Here is a 23,140-nt window from a genome sequence, read left to right on the forward strand (position 1 = left end):
TTTCTTTTGCCTGTGTAGTTAACTATTAAACCTCTTGACAAAAAAGCAGAAGTCTTCAAGTTCTTTTCCTCTCAACTCAAAGTGAACAAATTGGTAAGTGTGCTGCTTTTCTTCTTTAAAACTGACCCTGGTAATACTGACTGATATCTGGGTGAGAAATACTGTTTGTAAAACCTAGAGACCAGGGAGCATTGAGTTTCAGCATGTGTTTTCCTGAGGATTGTTCTGTCTGGGAAGTCAGGGTGCATACATTTGCCCTCTCTGGGAAAGGGAGATGATGGGTGGAAAGCGAGATGTGAAAGACTGCCCAGATCACAAAGGGAAATCCAGATTCTGGAAGGGGAGGATGTAGCATATGGAAAGGTGCAAAGCCACTGCAGCATCTGCCAATCTGGCTGCTGTGGGTTGTTAATCAGTTACTGCCTCTCCTTTTCTGGGAGAAGCAACAAGGAAGGGACCTAATCAACTGGCTAATTGTATCAGCACTGATTGCTTCCTAACACAATCATAGGGGCTGGGTTACCTCTCAATAAGCTTGTGGAGGGGCCATCACAGGTGACCATTCCCACAGCTACATCTTGTGTACTCTTGGCCTAGATCTATTGCCTGTTCTTATTCAGGAAAATGGAACCAGAGGGGGATGAAGGACAGAAGGAACCCCTCATCCTGTTACGAACTTTTCTAAACTGTTATGTACCTGGGTACTGAGCCTGCCCTGGGTGCTGTGTTTCTTGGAAGGGAAGCAACTGCCAGCACTTGTGCTGAAGTCAGAATTGTCAGCTGGTGTTCTGTGAGGCCAATGTGGGGCTCTTTGTCCCTCTGGCTAGGGCACAAGTACATCAAAATCGCATTTGCTTTGCTTTTCCTATCCAGATTTTGCAGTTGTGCATTGGAAACCACGATCTATTTATGAGGAGAAGAAAAGTGGACTCAATAGAGATCCAGCAAATGAAAGCACAAGCCAGGGAAGAAAAAGCTAGAAAAAAGGTAGATTCTTTCTGCTCCTCTATTGTTGAAAACACTGATTATTATTCCAGCTGGTGCCCTTGCTGTCCATGCATTGCATCAATATATGTGTGTGGGAGGTGAGAAAGTGCAGCAGGATTGAATGTGGGAACAGCTCTAGTGTGTATGCAGCATCTGAGGATGTAAGTGATGTTTGTGAAACTGAATAGGTGATCGCAAAGATTCGGGCTACATAACAGATCGATCCAAGTGCTCTTCCAGCAGTCTGAAATAACCAGTATTACCTGTTAAAGAAGTTCAGTGCTGCAAAGTGCAAGCAGCTTCAGCATTGCATCTCTGTTGAATATCAGTCCACCAGCTAGAGAGCAGTCCGTTCTTTATTAGATTCATTTGCTGTGCTGCCTCAGGCCCAGATGAGATTCTGCTGCAAACCCGCAAATGTGGTATTGCTCATTCTATTTCCAGATGGAGAATCAAAGGCTGGCCAGGGAGAAGCAGCTCCGAGAAGAAGCTGAGCGAGCCAAAGAAGAGCTGGAAAGGCGTCTTTTCCAGCTGGAGGATGAAGCCAGGCAGGCCAACGAGGCCCTGGTGAGTAGCACATTAGTCTGAATATTCCTGTGCTTGAAGGGCTTTCTTGGTTTGGAAGCTTTTTTTTTCCTTACGGCTCCTGTGAGATGCGAGGAATTATGGCTCAGTCAAGGCTGGAGAGTTTCTGACCACTGGTGGAGAGGGCATGCTGGAATACCTGGGAAAACCCTGATCTGCCATAATCTCCATTTGCCGTGAGCCATTTACTCCCTGTATTTGGTTCACAGTGCTTTCTTCAGGCAAAGAGGGAAGAAAGGAAGCAACCTTGGAGCTGAAATTGGGAGAAGGGGGCATGGTGCACTGGTAACTGAAGGGGCCAACTTCAATTTTTTGTTGATGTCTTTGTCCAACTCTAAGCCAATGTGTCTCCTTGCTTTGTAGAAGTGAGAGGCAGGAAGGAAGTTAGGCAATTATGTTTACTAGACTACAACTACAATTATGTTTACTAGACTTTTAAGGAATACTTGTTTTAAGGAATAATACTTTTATCACTTGATCTTTTGAGAAAAGATGTGTTTCTGTCTGTCTGCAGGGGTGATTTTGTAGATGCTAGACAGGGTAACTAAGAAAAATTCTTTCTTAGCTCCGATCCCAGGAAGCAGCAGAGTTGCTGGCTGAGAAAGCTCAGATTGCGGAAGAAGAGGCAAAATTGCTGGCCCAGAACGCTGCAGAAGCTGAGCAAGAGCGACAGAGGCTGGAGATCACAGCTCTGAAAACCAAGGAGGAGAAACGCCTCATGGAGCAAAAGATGCGGGAGGCAGAGCTGATAGCAGTGAAACTGGTGAAGGAGTCTGACCGGAGGTTAGATTTGCTTGAGTGGGGTTGTGTGGTCTCTACTGGGATGCCTGGGTGGAGGGAGTGCTGCTTTTCTCAGAGCTAAGCCCGGGAGGGAGGGATTGTTCCCGAGGCAACACTTCAGAGTGACTAAGCCTTCTTGCATCTTGTTTGTTCTACCCGGTACCAGTGGTTGTGATGCAGGTCAAGAAGTTTATAGAGGATCAGATGCAAGGCTTTAGAGATCTTTAGTATTAAAGATCCAGAATGCAGAAGTATTTTCTATTTAGCATTATCAAAAGAGCACTGGCTACCTAGCTATCTAAGTTTACCGATCTGTATACCCTGTGATTATAAGGCTGTTTTAATTCATTAGTACCAAGTGATGGTCTCTTGTATCCCTTTTAGATCTCTGAGAAGTGTAAACCAGGTAAACTTGTGTGGAATATAAACCACTCTATAAGTGTTTGTGTGTTCCATAACACTGTGCTGCCTGAAATTGCAGAGCAGACCAGTGTTGACAGAGGATGTTTAACCTTGCTATTAAAGGCCTTCTGTTTATTTTAGGATACTGCCAAAAAGCTTGCCAAAATAAAGAGCAGATATGTTGCACCTCTCCCCACCTCAGGGATCTCTGACAGCCTGGAGAATCTGTATCAGCAGGTCATAACTGAGCCCATGGAAATTAGGAGTAGGAAAAACATGTTAATTCAGCCAGTTTGTGCAGGATTGTCTTTGAAAGCATGTGTCATGCTGTGTCCAGTTAGTTCTCCATGTGACCATCCTACCACAAGTGTCTTTGGGTAAAGAAATCACTCACAGTAATGGATCTTGTTCTCTGGAAGCTAGTGAGGTGCGTAGCTCTGAAATCCATGTGTTGCTTTATACTGGAAATCGTCAACCATTCATGTCAGGATATTTGTCTTACAGAGCCAAGGAAGCAGAGCATCTGAAACAAGATCTGCATGAAGCCAGAGAGGCTGAACGGAAAGCAAAGCAGAAACTCTTAGACATAACCAGGCTTAATTATCCTGTAAGTTTCTGCTCTACTGGGCACAACTTCATCTTTAGAGATAGTCAGATGTTGATTGCGTTTTTATAGCCCCCATCAAGCTGAGTAGTGGAATGTCTGCATCCAGCTGGGGGATGAACACCTATAGGACCAACTGGTGCTTAAACACAGTGCAGCTAGCATGGAAGTTGTATTTGTTCAGGGTAGTGAGTGAGGATGACAAGAAAGGCAAGACAAAAGTTAAAAACAGGACTGGTGTTGGGACTTAGGGAGCAGAGATTGTCTTGCCTGCGTTCATGCCTAATACCGACCCTGTGCCATCTCATCAGGCAATACTTTGTGGAGGTGGTTGTCCTGAGCCAGCTGTGTTGTCCTGGCATGTGAATTGCCCGTGAGTGTCTAGGCAAAGCAGATGAAGCTGTCTCCAGCAAAAGGTAGCACTAAGGCTGTGTGCCCCAACTCCCTCTTCTGCTCCAGTCTTGCTGAGAATGGATTTCCATTCTCTGCTGAAATAGACGGGAACATTGCAGCCAGGATACTTCTCTGCCCTTGGATCTGTGGGTTGTGGACTTCAGCAGTTCATCTGGGGCCACTCAGGTAGAGGGGAAGGGCTGCAGGAGCATCTGTGTGTCGCAGAATCCATGGGTAACTTATGAAATGGCTCAGCATGGCATTCTTGCAGAAGTTGGGGAGATAAACCCGAAATCAAACAATCAGATCTTACTGACAGTGCTTGTGTTCCCTCTTTCAGCACAAGTACCCGCAATACTTGCCAACTGACACTAGAGATGCCAACTTTGACAAAGGATCCATAAAGCTGGATTTGAAGGACATTGACCTCAAGAGACTATCCTTTGAGATAGAGAGAGAGAGGTATCAGTATGCTTATGGTGTAAATAAATGAGAACGTTAATCATGGAAAGTACAGAAAGGGAAAACAAAATCTCTGGGAATCACAGTTCATCCTTTTAACAACTCAGGATGGCCTTCTACTTGTACATACAGCTGGAGGCCTTTTACTGAGCTGGTGTGGATTATGTCTGTATAAGACTAGTTATTTACACAGAGGAAGTGTGTTCTGGTGGCATCAAGCCATGACAAGTCCAGAACCCTTCTGTTGTGGAGAGCATTGTCAGGAGCAAAGTATTTTGCTGGAGTAACAGCATGTTAGAGGACAGAAGTTTCCCTCTAGTGCTGAAGTATGGTATTGCTTTGATCTAATACATCGGGAGGCTTTTCCTCTCTTGGTTTGGAAGGAAATGCTTGGTAAAAAGTTAGTAGGTGTGTGAATGCTGAAGGGTGGAAGTGAACCCCCTTCTCACTGGGTCAGGGGAGTTAGGCTGACATGTGCCAGACTTCATTTTGCCTATCAAAATACCAAAATGAAACAAAACTTCCTCTCTCCTTCCACATACACCTGTTCTTGCACTATGTCATGCCAATAAGCTTTTTGTCTCCAATGTGTGCACTACAGGCTAGACTACTTAGAAAAGAGCAGAAAATTTGAAGATCGACTGAAAGAACTGAAGTCTGAAATTCATGCTTTGAAACTAGAAGAAAAACAGTCTGGGCTTTACTCTCATTGGAATGAAGTACTGGGATCCTTGGATCGCTCCTTAGGGAATGTATGTACCCTAAATACCTGCTGCTTTTTTCAGCATGAACCATAAAAGAGGATAGTGTGGGTGTGCCAAAGGTGGTTACTATATTTCAGTTCAAGGCATGTGCTTTAGTACCCTTGATAGTAAAATATTAAAAGTGTAAACACAGACAAGGAAAATTCACGTCAAAACAAATCTAAGAAGTTTTTTCTGGGTGGGATATCAGTACCATAAGTAAAAAATAATCATCTTATTTCACAGATTATGAAATCACAGTAAGGGTTTAAGGTCTTGGAGCAAACTAAATTGTAACTTAATAACACATTTAAATGTGGTTCCTCATAGAACCATAGAATGGTTTAGGTTGGAAAAGACCTTGAAGATCATCAGGTCCAACTGTTAACCCAGCACTGCCAAGCCCACCACTAAACCATGTCCCTAAGCACCACATCTATACGTCTTTTAAATACCTCCAGGGTTGGTGACTCAGCCACTTCCCTGGGCAGCCTGGTCCAGTGGTTGATAACCCTTTTGGTGAAGAAATTTGTCCTCATACCCAATCTAAACCTGCCCTGGCACAACTTGAGGCCGTTTCCTCTCATCCTATCACTTGTTTCCTGTGAGGAGAGACCGACACCCACCTCACTACAGCCTCCTTTCAGGTAGTTGTAGAGCACGATGAGGTCTCCCCTCAGCCTCCTCTTCTCCAGGCTAAACAACCCCAGTTCCCTCAGCCGCTCCCCATCAGACTTGTGCTCCGGACCCTTCACCAGCTTCGTTGCCCTTCTCTGGACACGCTCCAGCATCTCAATGTCCTTCTTGGAGTGAGGGGCCCAGAACTGAACATAGTATTTGAGGTGTGGCCTCACCAGTGCCCAGTACAGAGGGATGATCACTTCCCTAGTCCTGCTGGCCATGCTATTTCTGACACAAACCAGGATGCCATTGGCCTTTGTGGCCACCTGGGCACACTGCCGGCTCATGTTCAGCGGCTGTCGACCAGCACCCCCAGGTCCTTTTCTACTGGGCTTTCCAGCCACTCTTCCCCAAGCCTGTAGCGTTGCCTGGGGTTGTTGTGGCCGAAGTGCAGGACCCGGCACTTGGCCTTGTTGAACCTCATACAGTTGGCCTCAGCCCATCGGTCCAGCCTGTCCAGGTCCCTCTGCAGAGCCTTCCTGCCCTCCAGCGGATCAACACTCCCGCCCAACTTGGTGTCTTCTGCAAACTGACTGAGAGAGCACTCAGTTCCCTCATCCAGATCATTGATACAGATATTGAACAAGACTGACCCCAAAACTGAGCCCTGGGGAACACCGCTCGTGATCAGCCACCAACTAGATTTAACTCCGTTCACCACAACTCTCTGGGCCCGGCCATCCAACCAGTTTTTTACCCTGCAAAGAGTCCACCCATCCAAGCCATAAGCAGCCAGTTTCTCCAGGAGAATGCTGTGGGAAACGGTATCAAAGGCTTTACTAAAGTCTAGGGAGACCACATCCACAGCCTTTCGCTCGTCCGCTAAGCGGGTCACCTTGTCATAGGAGATCAGGTTAGTCAAGCAGACCTGCCTCTCATAAACCCATGCTGACTGGGCCCGATCACCTGGTTGTCCTGGACGTGCCATGTGATGGCACTCAAGATGATCTGGCATGTTCCATAACCTTCCCCTGCACCGAGGTCAGACTGACAGGCCTGTAGTTCCCTGATCCTCTTTCCGGCCCTTCTTGTAGATGGGTGTCACATTTGCTAACCTCATAGTTTGCATAATATTCTCATTCCCGTGCTTTGTGGTTGCTGAAAGTCATAAAAGTCTTTGTGTATTTTTTTTTAAGGCAGTGAGGAACTGAACGCAGATTTGTCATAAATTTCTTGTTATTTATATAAACACTTTAGCCTGTTCCTGAACCAGTGCAAGAATAGGGCTGGCTTTGTCTTTCCACATTGTTCCACATATATCAAAAACGGCTCCGAGTCAATTGTTTTAGAGAGAGAAGGGAGGCTTGGAAAAATTATAAGGGAAGATGGCCTTTGTTTTCTGACTGTGCATCTGATGTTCTTTTTGGCTTAATGAGTGTTGATATAGAGAGGGCATTAAATTTCCATGTGTTCTTTTCTTTTAAAGACCCCATCATGGATGAAAACCTTTGAAACTGGAGATTCATTGGATATAAATCTTCAAAGACCTTTCCCCGCTTACTCGTTAAATACTACAAGCAGCTGGCCTTGTACCAACAAAATTCAACACACAGTGCCAGTGGAAAAGTCATCTTTTCAAGCAAATTCCTTGGTTGCCAACGGTGTGGGCACAGGAACCAGAAAACAGATTATAAAGGTAATCCAATTTATAAGTAAATTCCCAAATGTTGACTAAATGTTTAGAGTTCAGAGAGGTAAAGAATGTCTGGCTTTAGGGACCTGTTTTGTCCAGCTCTGTCACAGCCTCTCAAATGACAACTCAACGCATGGCTGTTGCGTGAGTTTGGAGACCCTGCATTGGTGCGCCATTTGGGACTGTTTATAACTTGAGGCCACCTGTTTTTTCTCACGTATGATCTAAACTGGAATGCAAAGCTGTAAGCCTTGGTAAATGAAACAGAGATGCCCGTATGCAGTAGGAGGATCTGTGTTAAATTTTATTTGTATCGGCCAGGCTTGGCAGCCAGGCTTGGAAATGAGAATGCGCTGCCAGGTATAGAGAGCTTAAAACTTACTGTGCCTGTCTTCTGGTTTTAAGGGGCAGGGAGTAAGATACCAGTAAGTGCCTAGACTTCCAGCAGTTCAGTTCTCTTCCAGTGTGTTCCCTGTCGAAGAGTCCTAAAGAGCTAATGAGCTGGGTCTTATGAAAAAACAACCTGCTTTTGAATTTCACTAGAATGGAGAATCGAGTATGCATTCAAGAAGAAGTGTAAGGGCATGCAGTCTTGAACAGTGGGAAGGAAATCAGCTTTCTCTAGGCAATGCTAATGGTGCGAGGCATTGGGAATAAAGAAAGCTTGATGTATTTGCTGCTGTATCATATGAACAAAACTGGGGGTTTTTAGGATCAGTTAGAGGCTCTAATGTATAACATTCAAGACCTGAATCTTCAGGGTTGTGTGCTTAGAACTAAAGAAACACAACTGAGTGTAGCAACAGATGAGGAAGCAGCTCTTTCTAATGCAAGTAACAGAAGCAACTTTTAAGACTAACTTAATCCAAATAGCAGGGGTGAGGCAAATATGCTCGTTTTAAGAAGGAGGAAAAAGCTATTGCAGAGCATTTTGCAAAAGGCTACAGAGTTGGAGGTAAAGGAAGAACTGGACCAAAGGGAGTTACTTTGCTTTACGTAGGAGTTCAGGGCGGAACTAATTTTTCCTATTTGATTTGCCTGTAGGTTCAGCAGCATGACTCGGATGTGATCTACATTTGAAGCCTCTCGTTTTGTTACCAGACTGGTAGAACCTGGTGGCCATTTTTTTGGCTGCTGCAAAATGCACCTATACAAGGACGCTTGTGCAGCTCTGCCTGCTGACAGGCATCGGCATAAGAGACATGGTACTATAGTTAGTGGTGCCATTCAGCTTCCAAGTAGATAATATAAGCTGGGAGCACTCAAACTGCCAGTGTAAAATGGCTAGTGTCTTTGGGTACAATGGTAAACATACAAACACAGAGGAGTGTCATTTACTACTTATGCACTTTTGAAGAAACACTTTATACTTTGCAAAACCTTCCTCCCCCGGGTGTTTTTACACACTGACTTATCAGTATGGTACTCTACTTTTGTAGAAAGGATGCTAGGCAGCAAGTGCCCAGGAGATGTTTGGGATGAGAAAAAAATTGTATGTGAGCTTGGTGTTTACCTACACAATAGACTAATTATGTTTTTGGTTCAGTCCATGGGACATAACTCCCACAGAGCTGCTCAACATTTTAGTGTCTGCCTGCCAAATATTTTCCTTTTCCTCCCCAAACATTTCTTGGTTCGCTTAATTGATTTGCATTTCTCTGTGAGAAATCTCACTTTTAATTCCAGATGTAGAAGTGGACATCTTCAAATACCTCTCATTCCTGGGGGAATCCTTTGTTTGGAAAGCAAAGCTTTTGTTCTCTTTACAGTTTCTCACTAGATCAAGCACTTTTTGTTGCTTTTGCCGCTCCAGCAAACTTTGCATACATTAACTTGTTTCCCAGTTCTGTGTAACACAGCTTCCAAATTAGACAAAGACAAAAGATGCTGTTGGTGTCTGCTAAAGTTGGACTTGTTTCTGATGGAGAGGTGCTTGCAGCAAAATGTCTGCCTCATTAGTAAAACCTACTTGCGTTTTCTGGTTTTGTGTGTGTTTAAGTGTCTGTTTCACCATAAATCTTCAGTCTGAGGACTTCTGGGGAAGCAGACAATATGCAGCTGTAGCTAAAGTAGTAGCACAGTTGAGCATGTGACATGTGATGTAAAAATGAATGTCAATGTTGTTAAATACCTTGTTCTAAAAGCTAAGATTAAAAAAAAAATACTTTCAATACAAAGCTTCAATTTCCACTTGCTAGTAACAGCTTTGAACCGAATGTAGTGTCAATATTACAACAACATTAACAAGCAAGTTCTAAGAACAAACACACAAATCTATTCTGTATACATCTGCAGCAGACTGAGAGCACAGTGGGGGATAGCATCTGTAGCCAGCTCCGTTCTTGGACTTTTACCAGACATGACAGTTACATGGCAAGATGCACGTAACGGTGATCTGCAGTGGTGTCCCGTTGTCTGTTTTCTCAGCCTTGAGAGTAGTTGCTGCCTTTGGTTGGCAGTGGGGGGTGGGCTGTGTTAATTCGCTTCACAGCTCTGTCTGATATGAGATGTGTGCAGACTTTTGGCTATTACCTGCATAGTTTCTGATCTGGGAAAAGCCTTGTGTGTGGGATGGAGAAGCCGTCAGAGGTGTCAGACTGAAGAGGCAGATGCTGTCAAGGTCCCAAAGTTGGGCAGGTGGCATTGGCCAGGACTTCGACAGTGGTGAGATAGGAAGTGGTCATAGAGGAAAACGGTACAAAACTACTCCGAACATGGCATTCTCTGATTTGAGGGTGGGGAGGAGTGCTGGGATTTCCCTGGTTCTTCTTTTCCTGTTTCCTCTTTTTTTTTTGTCTTGCCACAGATAACTAAGCTTGTACCCTCATTCTGCCACATGTGGTGGGGCTTCTGTGCTGGGGCTTCCTTTTGCTGTCGTATCGGAGCTGCATTATGGTATAGGGCATAGAGGAAGAGAACTGCTCCACATGCATGATTGATTGATTGATTTCTTTGGACTTGGTCCTGTATATCACAATGAAGAAAAGGACAGGGTCACACTGCTGCCAGCTTAAAAATGAAGCCTATCTGCACAAGCTGTTCTCAGCCTGCTGGCTCCCAGATATTCTTGCTGTGCATTGCTCATGTGCAGAACCATGTTCCTGCATACTTGTATTGGCGTTTGAAAGATTAGGTAGGGCAAGAGGAGCTGGGATCTTCTGGAGAAATGCTTGCACAACCACAGATGAAGTCAGATGTACTGGGCTGTTGCTGAGAGGGAAGTGCAAAGAGAAGTGCCACCCGGGCATTAGTTTGCTTAAAACCTAAATAAATATTTGTAGCAATTAAACGTTGTATGTTGGTGCTTCTGATGCTCATACTCACTTGCAGTACTGACCACTTCTTAAAACAGGCAGCTACAGATGTGTTGAGGAGGATGTGAGATTGTCTTCAGTTGAGGAAAGTATGAGAAGCGTGAGAGAACACAGAGCACAAGTCCTATGGGTAGCGACTGAGGGAATTGGGCTTGTTTAGCCTGGAGAAAAGGAGCTCAGGGGAGACCTTATCGCTCTGTACACCTGCCTGAAAGGAGGCTGTAGCGAGGTGGGTGTTGGTCTCTTCTCCCAGGTAACAAGCGATAGGACAAGAGGAAATGGCCTCAAGTTGCACCAGGGGAGGTTTAGATTGGGTATTGGGACAAATTTCTTCACCGAAAGGGTTGTCAAGCCTTGGACCAGGCTGCCCAGGGAAGTGGCTGAGTCACCACCCCTGGAGGTATTTAAAAGACGTGTAGATGTGGTGCTTAGGGACATGGTTTAGTGGTGGGCTTGGCAGTGCTGGGTTAAGGGTTGGACTTGATGATCTTCAAGGTCTTTTCCAACCTAAACCATTCTATGATTCTGTATCTTGTTCTAATCAGTAATTGCCGTATTTGTCACCCCAAAGAGCGAGGTATTTATCTGATGATGCTGTCAGCATCTTTGAACATCCCAGGCCCAACATACAGCTGACTGGTGAAGACCTGTGGCTCTGCAGGCAGCAATCAGCAGATGGTGCTGCAAAGCCGCTCTGCTGCACAGCTTAGACGTGCTGTACAACAGCTCAGAAAGATCTGGCTCGGAAACCCTGCATTGGTCCTTGGGAATCTCTGCCAATTTGTATGTTCGCACACTAGCCTGAACTTGCTCGTATTCTCTTCCTGGAGTTTAACCTGACATAATTTTTGATGGGCATTCAAAATGTGCAAGCAGTATACTCTGAGAAGTGATTATCGCAGAAACAGCTTAGCCCCATGGGTATGAGTTAGCTCCCCATATTACAAAAAAAATCCTGTAATAGTTCTGACACATCATTGTCATCACCAGACTGTGAAAATGGCCTTCGGAGTGGATTTCATCCATGACTGCCAGAAGCATGTGGGACCCCACAGGTCCGGTGCTATGTGATATTTTCATTAATGCTATTTGAAACGAGCATAGGCCTGTTAAACTTGCAGAGCGTGGGAAGAATTGTGGTGTGTAGCCTAAAGAGGGTGGGAGAGGCCTGAGAACAGTCTACAAGGATCACTGGAAGGAGGAAAGAACAAATTCATCCTTTGTTTTCATGCTGGATAAGCCATGATGTTCTGGTCTCAAACTACAGCAAAAAATGGAAGAAAAAGCATTGCAGCAGTGCTGGTAGATCACCTGGAGAGCGAAGTCGTCTGTTCCTGGAGTGACACGGTGAGTGTTGATCTTCTGTGTGGAAGTTGATGACTCTCCCCAGCCCTATTTTCTGTGTTTCTCTGAAAAACCACTTGCTCTAACCCCAAGGGGCTCTCCCTGCCCTCATAAAAACCTTAGATGGGAAACTCTGTATTCTTGCTCAGCAGGGTGCTCCTGATCTGAGCTGTGGGAGCGAGGAAATGCCGTTTCGCCCTTAGAGACAGCGTGTCCTCTCCAGGGACCTGTCTCTTTCAAAGACCAGCCAGTTGATACCTAGTCTGGACCCAGGGTTAACCTGCCCTGGAAGGTGGGCACCGCAGTGCATGCGGCTGACCCCCGAGTCATCTGCTCTTCACCTTTTCCTCCCTGCCCTGCTGCTTTCAGGAGTCCAGTCACCGGCAGCATGATGAGTTCACATCCTGCCTTCACAGACTGCTGTTGCAGAGTTACACACAAGCAAGCTTCTTCCTCTTCTTCCTTGCAAACGGGCTGTCACCCCTGCATCTCACTGTGTCGCTACCTCACTTCTCTCTAGCCTCGTGCGCTCTGAGCCAGCAAGGTCTATTGTAGTCTCTTGTGCCCGAGGTCTTTGTTCTCTGTTGCTGGAGGCAGCTGCCAGCTTCTGGTGTCCTTCCCAGAGCATCCCTGGCACTTGTGCTCAAACCTCAGGAGGGTGTCTGGGGCACTAGGCTAGCACCCTTAATTTGCCGTTGTCAGTGTGCTCCCAGCCTGCTGCTCTGGGGGATGGGGAGTGTGGCGGGGACACGGCCCTGGCATGGGGACAGCTGTGATGAGTCCTTGGTGGCAAAAATCACAGGTCAAAGTGTCTTCACACACCTCTCTGGGCAAAAGACAGGCCCAGAGGCAAGGCTCAGCTATGTGGTGTCATTTCTGGTTCTCTGCACTCTTTGGACTCCTTTCCATCTTCCTGCAAGGCATTTTCAGGGGTGGCAGGGTCAGCTTTTTGGAGGGGCTCTGGGCACACAGGGGAGCCCACCCCTGGGACCGCACGGAGGCATTTACACTGGGGTAGAGAGCACTTTGAATCAGGAGCCATACCTCTCCTGGGAGGAGGCGGCTTTGTCACGCCGAATTACACCCAGCAGGGTTGAGTCTGAGGAAGGAGCCCTCTCTTGAAAGGACAGTCAAGGGCTAGTGGTTGCCATTACTCCAGGCTTGGTCCTAAAAGCAAAGCCAAGATGTGACAGCTCGTTACCTGCCGGGCCATAAACCTCTGTGCTCTCACTGGGGAATTCACAGAAGGAAAAATCCGTCCCCTTCAGCTGAAAAGTGGAAGAGACTGTCCAACGAGAGCTTTGTGGGGAGTGGGGGATGCTGTGGGTGCTGGGGGGGGGATAGAAGTGAGAGACCTGGAGGGACCATTAAATAACCCTGCCTACAGTGTGATTCAGTCCTACGTCCTGTGGTTGAAAGGAGCAAGGGGAAAGGGACAAAAGCTGACCCCAGAAATAGTCTTGTGCCAGTAAATTTGAAAGGGAGATTCCAGAGAAAGAGGAACTTGATAGAAAAAGCCTGAAAATTTAAAACAGTGTTATAAAATCTTTTGACTCAGCAGAGAGGCAGCCCAGGAAGCTCTGAGGGTCTCGCAGGAGGTGATCAGAGCCAAGTATGGGAGGAAACCAAAAAGAGAAATAGAAACCCCTGATGATCCCAGAGGCTTAGGTACTGCAGTGAAGGCAACGCAACTGCAGTGTGTTCCTGGGGATGTGGCAGCAAGGGCAGTGAGCTGGGATGGGTAAATACAGGGAATGTGAGGAGTAAAAGGTTGCAACTGCAAAACTAAATTCACTCCTGGGGAGCAGAAGCGGCAAGTAGTCAGCTTTAGGAGATGGGGGTGTCTGCACTAGGAGAGACTCGGCCTCAGCCCTGCTCCTTCAGAGAAAGAGGAGCTGTTGGAGACGGGGGCGTCCAGAAAGGATGCTCTGGAGGAAATTTGTAAGAAGTGCTATTATTCAGTGATTCCGGACTGAACGGTTGAGCTGAGCGGGCATGAGAAACTTACTGCTTTCATGTGGAAATCTCATTTCCCATCTACTTGTACTCCCAGCCAGTGTCCAGCCGTATGTCTTTACACCACTACAGCTCTTTCCCACCCCTGGTGTTGACTCTGATGCATTCACACGGATCAGTCCCTCATTTTCCGAACCCCTCAACCCAAGTTCTTTGCATTTGACTCTTCGTGTCGTATAACACCCGGCTCTTGTCACAGTCTTGTGATTTGTAGCACGGGTCTTTCCCTGCCCCAGACATTTCCAGCTGACAGCCTCCCAAACTGGAATGGCTGCTACTGGTACCCCTTGTCCCCAACAGCAGGATCGTACAGTCTGCGCTGCTGAATCAAATCCCTTCTCCATTACTCCAGTCCTCAAGGTCATTATAATCTTTCTGTGTGATATTCTGGCCTCTTCCAGATTGATGATAGCATCTCGTTTTGCCTCATCAGCAAATTTCCTTTGCATTCTCCTGCTTTTTGTGCCAAGATCATTAATGCAAATGTTAAGTAGAATAATTTTTGAGGCAGAAACTGAAGGAACTGTACTGGTAAACCTCCTTCAGTCTACCACATCCCCTTTCAGCTGAAGCAATTACCGTGCCCCTTTCAGGCGGCTCTTTACCCACTTTACGTTTCATATGCCAGTCACATCTTCTCTGGATTAGCTAATAATTTACTATGTGGCACCATTTCGAATGTCTTACTGAAGCCCAGACGAGTGAGATCTACTGCATTTCCTTTGTCGCAAATATCTGTGAACTTATAAAGGGAAGCTATTAGGTTAGTGTCAGCGTGTGTCAGGACCAATACTGCGTGATGCACTGCGAACATGTTGTATCTTGTGCGATGCCTGAGGATCTGGAGAGGGGAGTTGAGTGGGAGGCATATGTCTGCAAAATACAAGATTATTTACATTAATCAGGGTTGGAGAAGACTGGGATTTAACAGAGCGACTTGATGGAGCAACATGCTAGCAGGTGACATTCACTCGGGAGTCATTTGAAACCCTAATTTCTGTTTCTAAGGTCAAATGAACTACAGCTACTCGGGGAAGAAAAAGGCCTGTGGTAACGTTCTTGAGTTTATGGCCAGCTTTTAAAGATATTTGGGTCCTGAGTATTTGGCCCATGTGACTTAGAAGTCTCTGTTCCATTCCTCTTCAATGACATTCAGGTCCCCTAAATGCCCTTTTCTTTAGAAAATGAGACTTAACATCTCCTTATTTTCTAGAGTTGATCTTTGGTGCAGCAAGTCCAAGGATTAAGCAGAACGTTGGAGTGCGTGAAGGATGGGACAGAAACTAATTCTCCAAATGCCATAATGTTGTTGTAGAAACCAGCAGGATGATCTCCGAATGCCACATTCAGCTCTGATCATTTTGACTCAGAGATGGATAGAGCCGACACAGAAGACTTTGAGCCAGGTGATGAAAGCACTTAGCGACTTGGAGATGAAAGATTGAAAAGAGTGGGGCAAACAGATGAAGGGAGCTTAAAAATAAGCATTCAATATTGATTATTTACCCTCTCATGCAGAAGAAGAAAGGGACATCTACGTGGTTAAAACCGTTTAAAGAGAGAAACTGTGCACTAGAGAGAAATATTTTGACACAAGGCATAATTAACATGTGAAACTCTCTGCCAGAAGGCCTCATCAAGGGCAAAAAGTGGAGAAGACAGAGAGAAGCAATTGCTGTGAGAGAACCCCAGCTATGTAAGTTTAGATAATTTTTTATTTTTAGCCTGTTTTTATGGAAATGGGGCTTATGCAATCTGCCGTCTGGGTGCAGGAGGTAATGATAGTTGGTGTCTGCAAACCCCAAACCGAAATCACTTCTTGCAGTCAGACAACTTCTTTTTAAAGTCCCAACGACGTATTCACGTGGGCAGGCGCAGATCTCTGCAGAGGCAGTAGCTGAGAGCCACTGGCTCTGCCAAATTGCACAGAAGAGCTGTAGCTCCGTACATCTGGGAGACGGGAGTCCCTGTGCCCTTGCAAAACCAAACCCAGCTCTGCTGCGAATTGGCCCCAGGGTTTTCCTGCACTTGAGCACCGGGATGGGGACAGGGATGCAGGTGCAAGTCATGAGGCACAGGAGACAAACAGCAGGGTGGGGGCCTGGGGGGGGGTAAGCACTGGGCAAGAGCAGAGGGGGAGGCTGTGGGTGCTGTTTGGGGGAGCTAGGGCAGAGCGAAGCTGGGTTCACGGTGTGGCAAGAAGGGGCCAGTGGGCTGGGGGGTGAGCTTCTAACCTGGGTGTTTCCCCGCGCCTTGTGCGCTGAGTCCTGCTACGTGCAGAGGAGGTGTCCAAAAAGCAGATTCGTGCCCACCGTGCAAGTAACCAATTCCACACGCTCAGGAAAGAGATTGTTTTGTTCAGGCCTGGGTGCTCGGTGGACTTGCCACAAATGAAGCACACCTGGTCTAGTCACCTTTCTGTTTATATCCATGCTTCTCATACATATTTTAAATTTCTCTTTTACATATTCATTACATTTCCGAGAACTAATTATAATATTACATCATCTTAAACACATGCGCACTAAAGCCTTTAGTGTCTCCTTGAGGGTCTCGGGTGGTCTCTGGTGGTGGTTAGGGTAGTGAACTCTTCATGAACTTATTTCCTCTTTACCTTAGAGGGTCACAATTTGTCCCTGAGCCATGCTTGGACCACGTTTGTTTATAGTTTCCGAGGTTATTCTTCACTAGAGTCTAACAATGCTTCCAGGATACAGAATTTAGACTGGTTACAATTCTACACACCTGCAAACACCGCACCTGCCAGTTACCTGACTTCTAAGCAACAAGTCTTCATTGGTTAGAATTGCAGAAGCGAGCAGTACGGAATAGTAGATACTGTACCCATCGGAGGGATGTGTTCACATTTAGGTGAAGCAGGGTACGCTTCTTCCTCGTGTGAATGCTGGCTCCCTCACGCAGCATTTCTCTTCCCTGGTTTTGTTTAAAGAAATGGATCTGCTTGCCTTAAGGAGCAAGGGGTGCTTGAGGCTGGGGGCTTGGAGTCAATACGGGGAGGCTGGGAGAGGGTGAGAGAAGCTGAGGCTGCAGCCATCTCTGGGTGAAATATATCCCCTGGGCTGGTCTCTAAGCTCTCTAAGCTGAGGGGAGCCAGCTCAGAGTGTCCCTGTGGTTTGGTAGAGCTGTGCTGGGTGGCTGGAGGGTGTCAGGTGCCTGCAGGGTCAAATTGCCCTCCTTTTGTTGGACCTTACTAAGCCCCTTGTGTTTTTCTGTAACGCGTGCACACACGGGTGTGCTGCAACCTCCTGCCTGGGGAGAGATGATTTTTGCTCTTGCCACTCTCTTTCCTTTCAGTCGAGTGCAGAAGTCACTCAAGCTGGGGGGAGAAGAGGATCCAGGACCATAGAGGAATCCCTGTCCTGGGTTGTGTGTCTCTGTGCAGGGCATAGCACAGGATCCTCTGAGGGGGAAGGGACATTCAGGAATTTGAATGAAAAGGGTATCGGTGGGCAGTGGTTTAGGAATTCCACTTTGAATGCTGAGTTACTCTCGTAAAACACTACATGCAAGGGTCAGTGACAGCTCACTGCAGGGTGAGACTGACGGCTGCTCTGTGTTTTCCTTGTAACCTCTAGCCATGGGACCCCTTTGCATGATTTTTATCAATGATGAGTGTCACTTCCCAGGCGGACGTTGCATAATGCCGTGCGGTTTTCTCTACACTTGCACGGGATTGTGGTGTTGGCAGTTTCCTTCATTTCTTTCTGCCTGTGGCTTTCTTCTGGCTTGCGCCGGTGCATGGTGAAGGCAGAAGGGCTGCTGTGATCCCTTCAGTGCTGCGACGCGCAGGGCCCCGCGTGTCTGGCAGCCTCTCCTGAAGGAGGTGCCGAGAGCATCCCTCTGCCCTGGCTCAGGGGCAGAAGTACAGCCTGCTTCTGCCAGCTAGCAGGGATTTGTCCTCAGGGTAAGCTCCCTGCAGAGCTGCGGAGGTTTCCTAAAGTCGGCTGCGGAGGGAGGCAGTCGTGTCTCAGCTTTCCTTAGCAGGCTTGGGGACCAGAAGCGATGCTGTCCTCTTACAGTGACCGATGTCATCCCTCATCCCCTCTTCTAGGCTAAATGGGTCCCATGACATTGTCCGGCTGCCCTGTCTGGACACAGGACTTTCTTGCTGCTCTTTTCTCGCTCTTCTCCTATCACTTACTTCTTGAAATGCAAGGCCCTAAGGGGCCAGTTCCTCCCCAGCAGCAATCACCCCAGGACTGAGCACATCGGGGGGTCTGCTCTGCCCGCACGCCGTCCCCGCTCTTTCTGGCTGCTCTCTCGGTGCAGCTCTTCACATGCTGCCCTGCCTCGCTTGTCCCCCTCTGCCCTGCCAGCTGCCGGCCCTCAGGTCAGTGATGATGGTCCCTCGGATCTTTTAACTGTGCTCACAGCCCCTGGGTATGTGCTTTTTAGACTTTAATTCCCTCGTTTTCTTAAGGAGACGCATGCAAGGCAGTGCCAAAAGCATCTGATAATGCAAGACTGGTGTCACGTTTGCTCATCACTGGCTTTCTGGTACCTCTCCCACTCCCTGTGGGTTTGTCCTGCTCATCAGCAGCGATTCAGAGCTGGGCACAGCCTGGCTGCGGAGCAAGTTAGGGGAATCTCTGGGGCCTTTTTTTTGACTACACCTGCCTTATCTACCTCTTCCTTACTTATTTGTTCTCTTTTCCCTTTTCTCACCTGCACTGAATTTTGATTGTGTTGCTAATAGACCATAACCTCTTGTTTTGTTTATGCAAAGAGAAGCCAAAAAGAGGTGGCATCTTTGGCTAATTACTCCCCTTCCTAATTAATGGGCTTTTACTTTCTTTTGGTTTTCAAATTTGTGTTTGTAAAGCTGGGTTTTCTGATCTCCTGTGTTTCCTCCTCTCCCACCTCCTGCCCTTGAATTTCTCTTGTGTTTCTCTGCCGGATTAGAAAGTCATCTGCTTACAGAGGTCTTCCATGGCAGGAGAAATAAAACCATAAGTCATTTCTTCACTCTCCCTTTACATCAGTTCCTTATATTTAATTCCTTAAACACATTTAAACACAAACTATCTACTTTGGCTGAGCTGCAATTTTGTGCAATTCTTTGAAATATCCTCGATTCTAGTTAGAATGGAAAGTATTTCATCAGCATCCAGTACAAAGTCCCATCCGGCTGCCATCTAAATGGAGAACTGAAAGCTTGGCCAACCACTTCTGCAGCAAAGAGGAAATATTTTCGCCATTTCCATCAGAAATAATCTTTGCAGTTGTGAGATTTTCTGTGGTTCCTGCCGGATGACAAGCTTTCCTCTGGTGACTGCTAAAGCCAATGCCCACAGATCATCACGCTTCTACTTGTCATTGCGATGATCTCAGTTTCTGAGCTGGGGGTGGGATATTCCTTACCACCATCCCGGCACCAGTCCTCTGAGGAATTGAGTCTTTTCCTTCTGCTTTTGTGTATCCAGTTACTACTACTTCCTCCAAGCCCCTCTCAAATGTCCCAGATGAGGACCCTGGTCACCATTAATGACAAAAGATTTATTCATTTGTAGCCCCAGGCACAGAGCGGCTTAAACAGAAATAGCTGAAACATAGGCAGTTGGAGAAGGAAGCTGGAGAGGTTGTTTCTGCTCATACCACCGGCCTGAGGCCAGCTCAGCGCTGCCAGCTCCTCCTGAAGGTCTCCAGTGAGGTGATTTACACCCGTTCTCACCTCTGTCCCATCTTTTCCAAAAGAAACAATCACCGCCTTTTCTCCTAATCCTACACCTCCTCTCAAACAAGCGCTAGCTTGGAGGGATGCATCCATCAGACTGGGACCTCTTGGCGAGGGAGGGTTTTCAGGGCAAAAGGCCATTGCAGCCACCGTGAGGTTCATCCCTGCACGTGAACGGGGAGCATCGCCCCTGCCACGCGGCGGGGATGGGAGGACGGGCACAGCCATTGCTCAGCGTCTCGGCGAGTTAGACTTTTCCCTTGAATCAGAGCGGCAGGAATTAGTCATGCCCAAGCAAGGGTCAGGAGGCAGGCGGTGGGAGGCCGGGGGTTTGCGTGGCATCTGGGAGCCGGGCAGCAACCCTCTTGTGGTAGCACAGGGCAGCGTCAGGGCAAGGCTGGAAAAAGGAAAAAAAGGAGGAAGTAGCAAGTTTGGCAGCTCTTTCCTTCTGGGTGTGTGCTGGCAGGGGCGTTTGGGAATTACCCTTTGGGATTGCAAATGCTGCCCCTTCTCAGTCATGCTACGATCTCCTCGAGGTTTCATCTGCAAGGCTGCAATGAGCTGATCTCGGTGGGCACCAGCAGAATCCTCTCCTCCCTCCAGCTCCTACTCTTAATGCCCTATCTCCTGACATGGATATATTTGAGTTTTTGGGGCTAAGCCAGTAGAGAGAGCTTAAGTTGGATGAAATTATCTTGCTTGGGAAGAAGTGGGCAAGCAGTAATTGCGACAACTTGACTGGCAAGAGGCTGCAGACTGCAGCCAAAACTAAAATCCTTAGAGAGGTGTAAATCCTCTGTTTGCCCTGGGGACAGGGAGGGTGGCAGGCTGGGCTGCAGCCTGAGCCCACTGCTCCAGCCCTGGAGCAGGGCAACAGAGTCCAGTCCCTCCAGGCCATCCAGTCCTCCATGTCTCTGCAACCTTTCCAGCATGAGAATACTGCTTTTGACCATATTACCAGCAAAAAGGGACAAATGTGAGACCCCCAGTGACTTCTAGCTCAATACAACCTCGTTCCTACGTGATCTTTCCTTTCCTAAATGTCCACCAAGAGTCAGTGCCATCAGTGGAGATGAACGTATGTGCAATGCATTGTTACGGAGCTGACTCTGGATCCCCGCGGTGAGCGGTGGAGCAGGGTGAGAAGTGGCATTTGTGGCAAAACTGGGGATAAGTTGGGATCTGACGCCTGGCAGTGGCTGGGGGTGTCCATGCCATGGCGCCCGAGCTGGGCTGGCCTGTCCGTCCGCAGAGCGGCTCCGCAGCCCCCGACACAGTGACACTGCTGGGGCTGTTGCAGAGCGAATCCCTGCCTGGAGCTTGCTGGTGTTGCTTCACGGCTGCTTGGGATTGCCATGGGGGCTCTGGCCACGGAGCTTCGTGCCCCAGCCTGGCCAGTGGGGTCCTTGCAGCAGCGGCAGGGTCGGTGTTGGGGGGGTTTGGGCTCTGGCTGGTCCCTGCCGGGCACCCAAATGGAATCTGAAAGTCGCAGCCCCATGGCCGGCGCTTCCCCTTCTGCGGTTTCCTTCCCTTCTCCAGCTCAGCAAAACTGGACGATCCTGACATAATTTCCCCGGTATGATGCACTCATTTTCTTTCCCTGAAACCCTGCGCCCGCCCAGCGGCCGGGGATAAAAGGAGGGTATCGCCACAGGGACCGAGCATCGTGCAGAGGAGAGCCCTGCAGGCCCCCCAGCTCCAGCCCTGCTCGTGGATCCCTCGGCTCCAGCAGCACCATGAAGGTCTCCGCAGCTGCCCTGGTCGCTCTCCTCCTCGTGGCCACCTGCTCCCCATCCGAGGCCCATCTCGGTGAGTCCGGTGTCGCTGCATCCTCCCCGGGGCTGGGTGTGCCATCGCTCCATGGGAGCTGGAGAGCCCCATCCCCGTCAGCGGGGACCCTCGTGGCTGTGGGGAGGGTTGGGAGCAGGAGACCACTGCCGATGCTGGGACTCAGGCTTGGGACCAGGGGTCTCCTGGGGGGGTCGCTGTCAGGGAATATGACACAAGGAGGGGGATGGGAGATGGCAAATCCCTGGGGAGCCCCAAGCGCCGGTGGGGCCAGAGCCTGTGCTGTAGCCTGGGGGTCTCACCAGGGCCATCCCTCTGCCCTCACAGACGGCGTCCCCACCACCTGCTGCTTCAGCTACCAGCAACGCCCCGTCCCGCGGGGCCTCATCGCCTCTGCCTACATCACCAGCAGCAGCTGCACCCAGCCAGGCGTGATGTGAGTACCCACTGCTGCGGGGGGCTTGGGGCGCGATGGCCAGGGCAGTGCCCCAAGGGTGGCCGGGAGGGGGCCGGGGACACCCAGGGAGCTGCCAGCGGGACTCAGCACCGGCACCCCGCTGCCCCGGCCAAGCACCCCAACACGGGTTTTCTCCTGGCAGCCTGGTCACCAAGAAGAAGAAGGAGCTGTGCGCGGACCCCCAGACGCCCTGGGTGCAGGCGCATCTGAAGCACTTCCAGACCCTGAAGAACTGACCAGACCCTTCCCCGCTGCCACCCACGATGCCCCCGGTGCTACCCCCAGCGGGCTTGGCTTCCAGCCCCAGGCACGCAGAAGAGTACTTGAACTGCAGCCTTCTTCAATGGGAAAAATGATTCTATTTAACTTATTTAAGTTAAACTAAGTATTTTTTGCTAAGAAATGGGAAAATAAAAAAATAATTTAAACTATATCAAAATAATAATTTAAAGCAAAAATAATTTAAATTATATCAATGTGCCTGTTAATGAAGAGTCAGGAGTTTTGATGCCTAAAGAAAGTGCTTGTGCTCTCAAGCCCTTTGGGGGTCTCTGAAGTCCCTGCTGGAGCCCTGACACGGGAGAAGGGACCCACAGGCGCCCCCTTGCCCTCCCCACACCCTGGGTTCACTGCTCTCCCCTGGGCAGGGCGGCCTTGGCCCCATGGCAGCTCCCGCAGTCCTTCCCCGTCCCCAGACCGGGTTCAGCTCCGGTGCCACCCAGCTGTCCTGGTTTCGGCTGGGATAGAGTTAAATTTCTTCCTAGTGCTGTGTTTTGGATTTAGTAGGAGAAGAGTGTTGATAACACAAAGATGTTTTCAGTTGTTGCTAAGTACCCTGCTGGTCAAGGACATTCAGCTCAAGAAAAAAACAAAACAAAACAAAACAAGCGTTGGGAGGGAGCATAGCCGGGACAGCTGGCCCAGCTGGCCAACGGGGTATTCCATACCATGTGACGTCATGCTCAATAGGTGACTGGTAGGCGTGTTCCAGGAAGTAGCGATCGCTACTTGGTTATTGGTCAGCGCGGGTGATGAGCAATTGCATTGTGCATCACTCATTTTGTATATTCTATCATTATCATTACTATTTTCCCTTTTCTGTTCTATTAAACTGTTTTTATCTCAACCTATGAGTTTTTTCTCACTCTTACCCTTCCGATTCTCTCCTGTCCCACCGTGGGGGGCGAGGGGGAGTGAATGAGCGGCTGCGTGGTATTTGGCTGCCTGCCAGGTTAAACCACGACAGTCCTTTTTGG

General features: G+C 48.3%; 3 protein-coding genes across 4 annotated transcripts in view; 2 read left to right on the top strand and 1 right to left on the bottom strand.

Moving 5' to 3' along the window:
- LOC142090632 (merlin-like) overlaps nucleotides 1-10,879 on the top strand; it is a 28,317-nt gene extending 17,438 nt beyond the window's left edge. The window contains exons 13-21 of the mRNA XM_075168836.1: nucleotides 19-93; nucleotides 874-987; nucleotides 1,432-1,554; nucleotides 2,138-2,355; nucleotides 3,259-3,361; nucleotides 4,092-4,213; nucleotides 4,815-4,965; nucleotides 7,064-7,273; nucleotides 8,315-10,879. Coding sequence (XP_075024937.1) covers nucleotides 19-93; nucleotides 874-987; nucleotides 1,432-1,554; nucleotides 2,138-2,355; nucleotides 3,259-3,361; nucleotides 4,092-4,213; nucleotides 4,815-4,965; nucleotides 7,064-7,273; nucleotides 8,315-8,350 — 1,152 coding nt within the window. The 3' untranslated portion in view covers nucleotides 8,351-10,879. The remainder of the gene's footprint in view (nucleotides 1-18; nucleotides 94-873; nucleotides 988-1,431; nucleotides 1,555-2,137; nucleotides 2,356-3,258; nucleotides 3,362-4,091; nucleotides 4,214-4,814; nucleotides 4,966-7,063; nucleotides 7,274-8,314) is intronic.
- Nucleotides 1-23,140, bottom strand: part of MRPS17 (mitochondrial ribosomal protein S17) — a 322,974-nt gene that overhangs the window by 21,176 nt on the left and 278,658 nt on the right. The gene's annotated exons all lie outside the window — the stretch shown is intronic.
- LOC142090745 (C-C motif chemokine 3-like) lies at nucleotides 11,919-23,008 on the top strand. Of its 2 annotated transcripts, XM_075169105.1 has the most exons (4): nucleotides 11,919-11,931; nucleotides 21,294-21,448; nucleotides 21,755-21,863; nucleotides 22,027-23,008. In XM_075169105.1, exons 2-4 carry the CDS (start codon nucleotides 21,376-21,378, stop codon nucleotides 22,118-22,120), a joined length of 276 nt encoding a protein of 91 aa, XP_075025206.1. In that variant the 5' UTR covers nucleotides 11,919-11,931; nucleotides 21,294-21,375; the 3' UTR covers nucleotides 22,121-23,008. The 2 variants fall into 2 exon arrangements, with proteins under 2 accessions (XP_075025206.1, XP_075025207.1); XM_075169106.1 differs by lacking the exon at nucleotides 11,919-11,931 and having other exon boundaries at nucleotides 20,989-21,448.

Source organism: Calonectris borealis, chromosome 19, assembly GCF_964195595.1.
Source record: "Calonectris borealis chromosome 19, bCalBor7.hap1.2, whole genome shotgun sequence".
In the NCBI taxonomy this organism is placed as follows: Eukaryota; Metazoa; Chordata; class Aves; order Procellariiformes; family Procellariidae; genus Calonectris; species Calonectris borealis.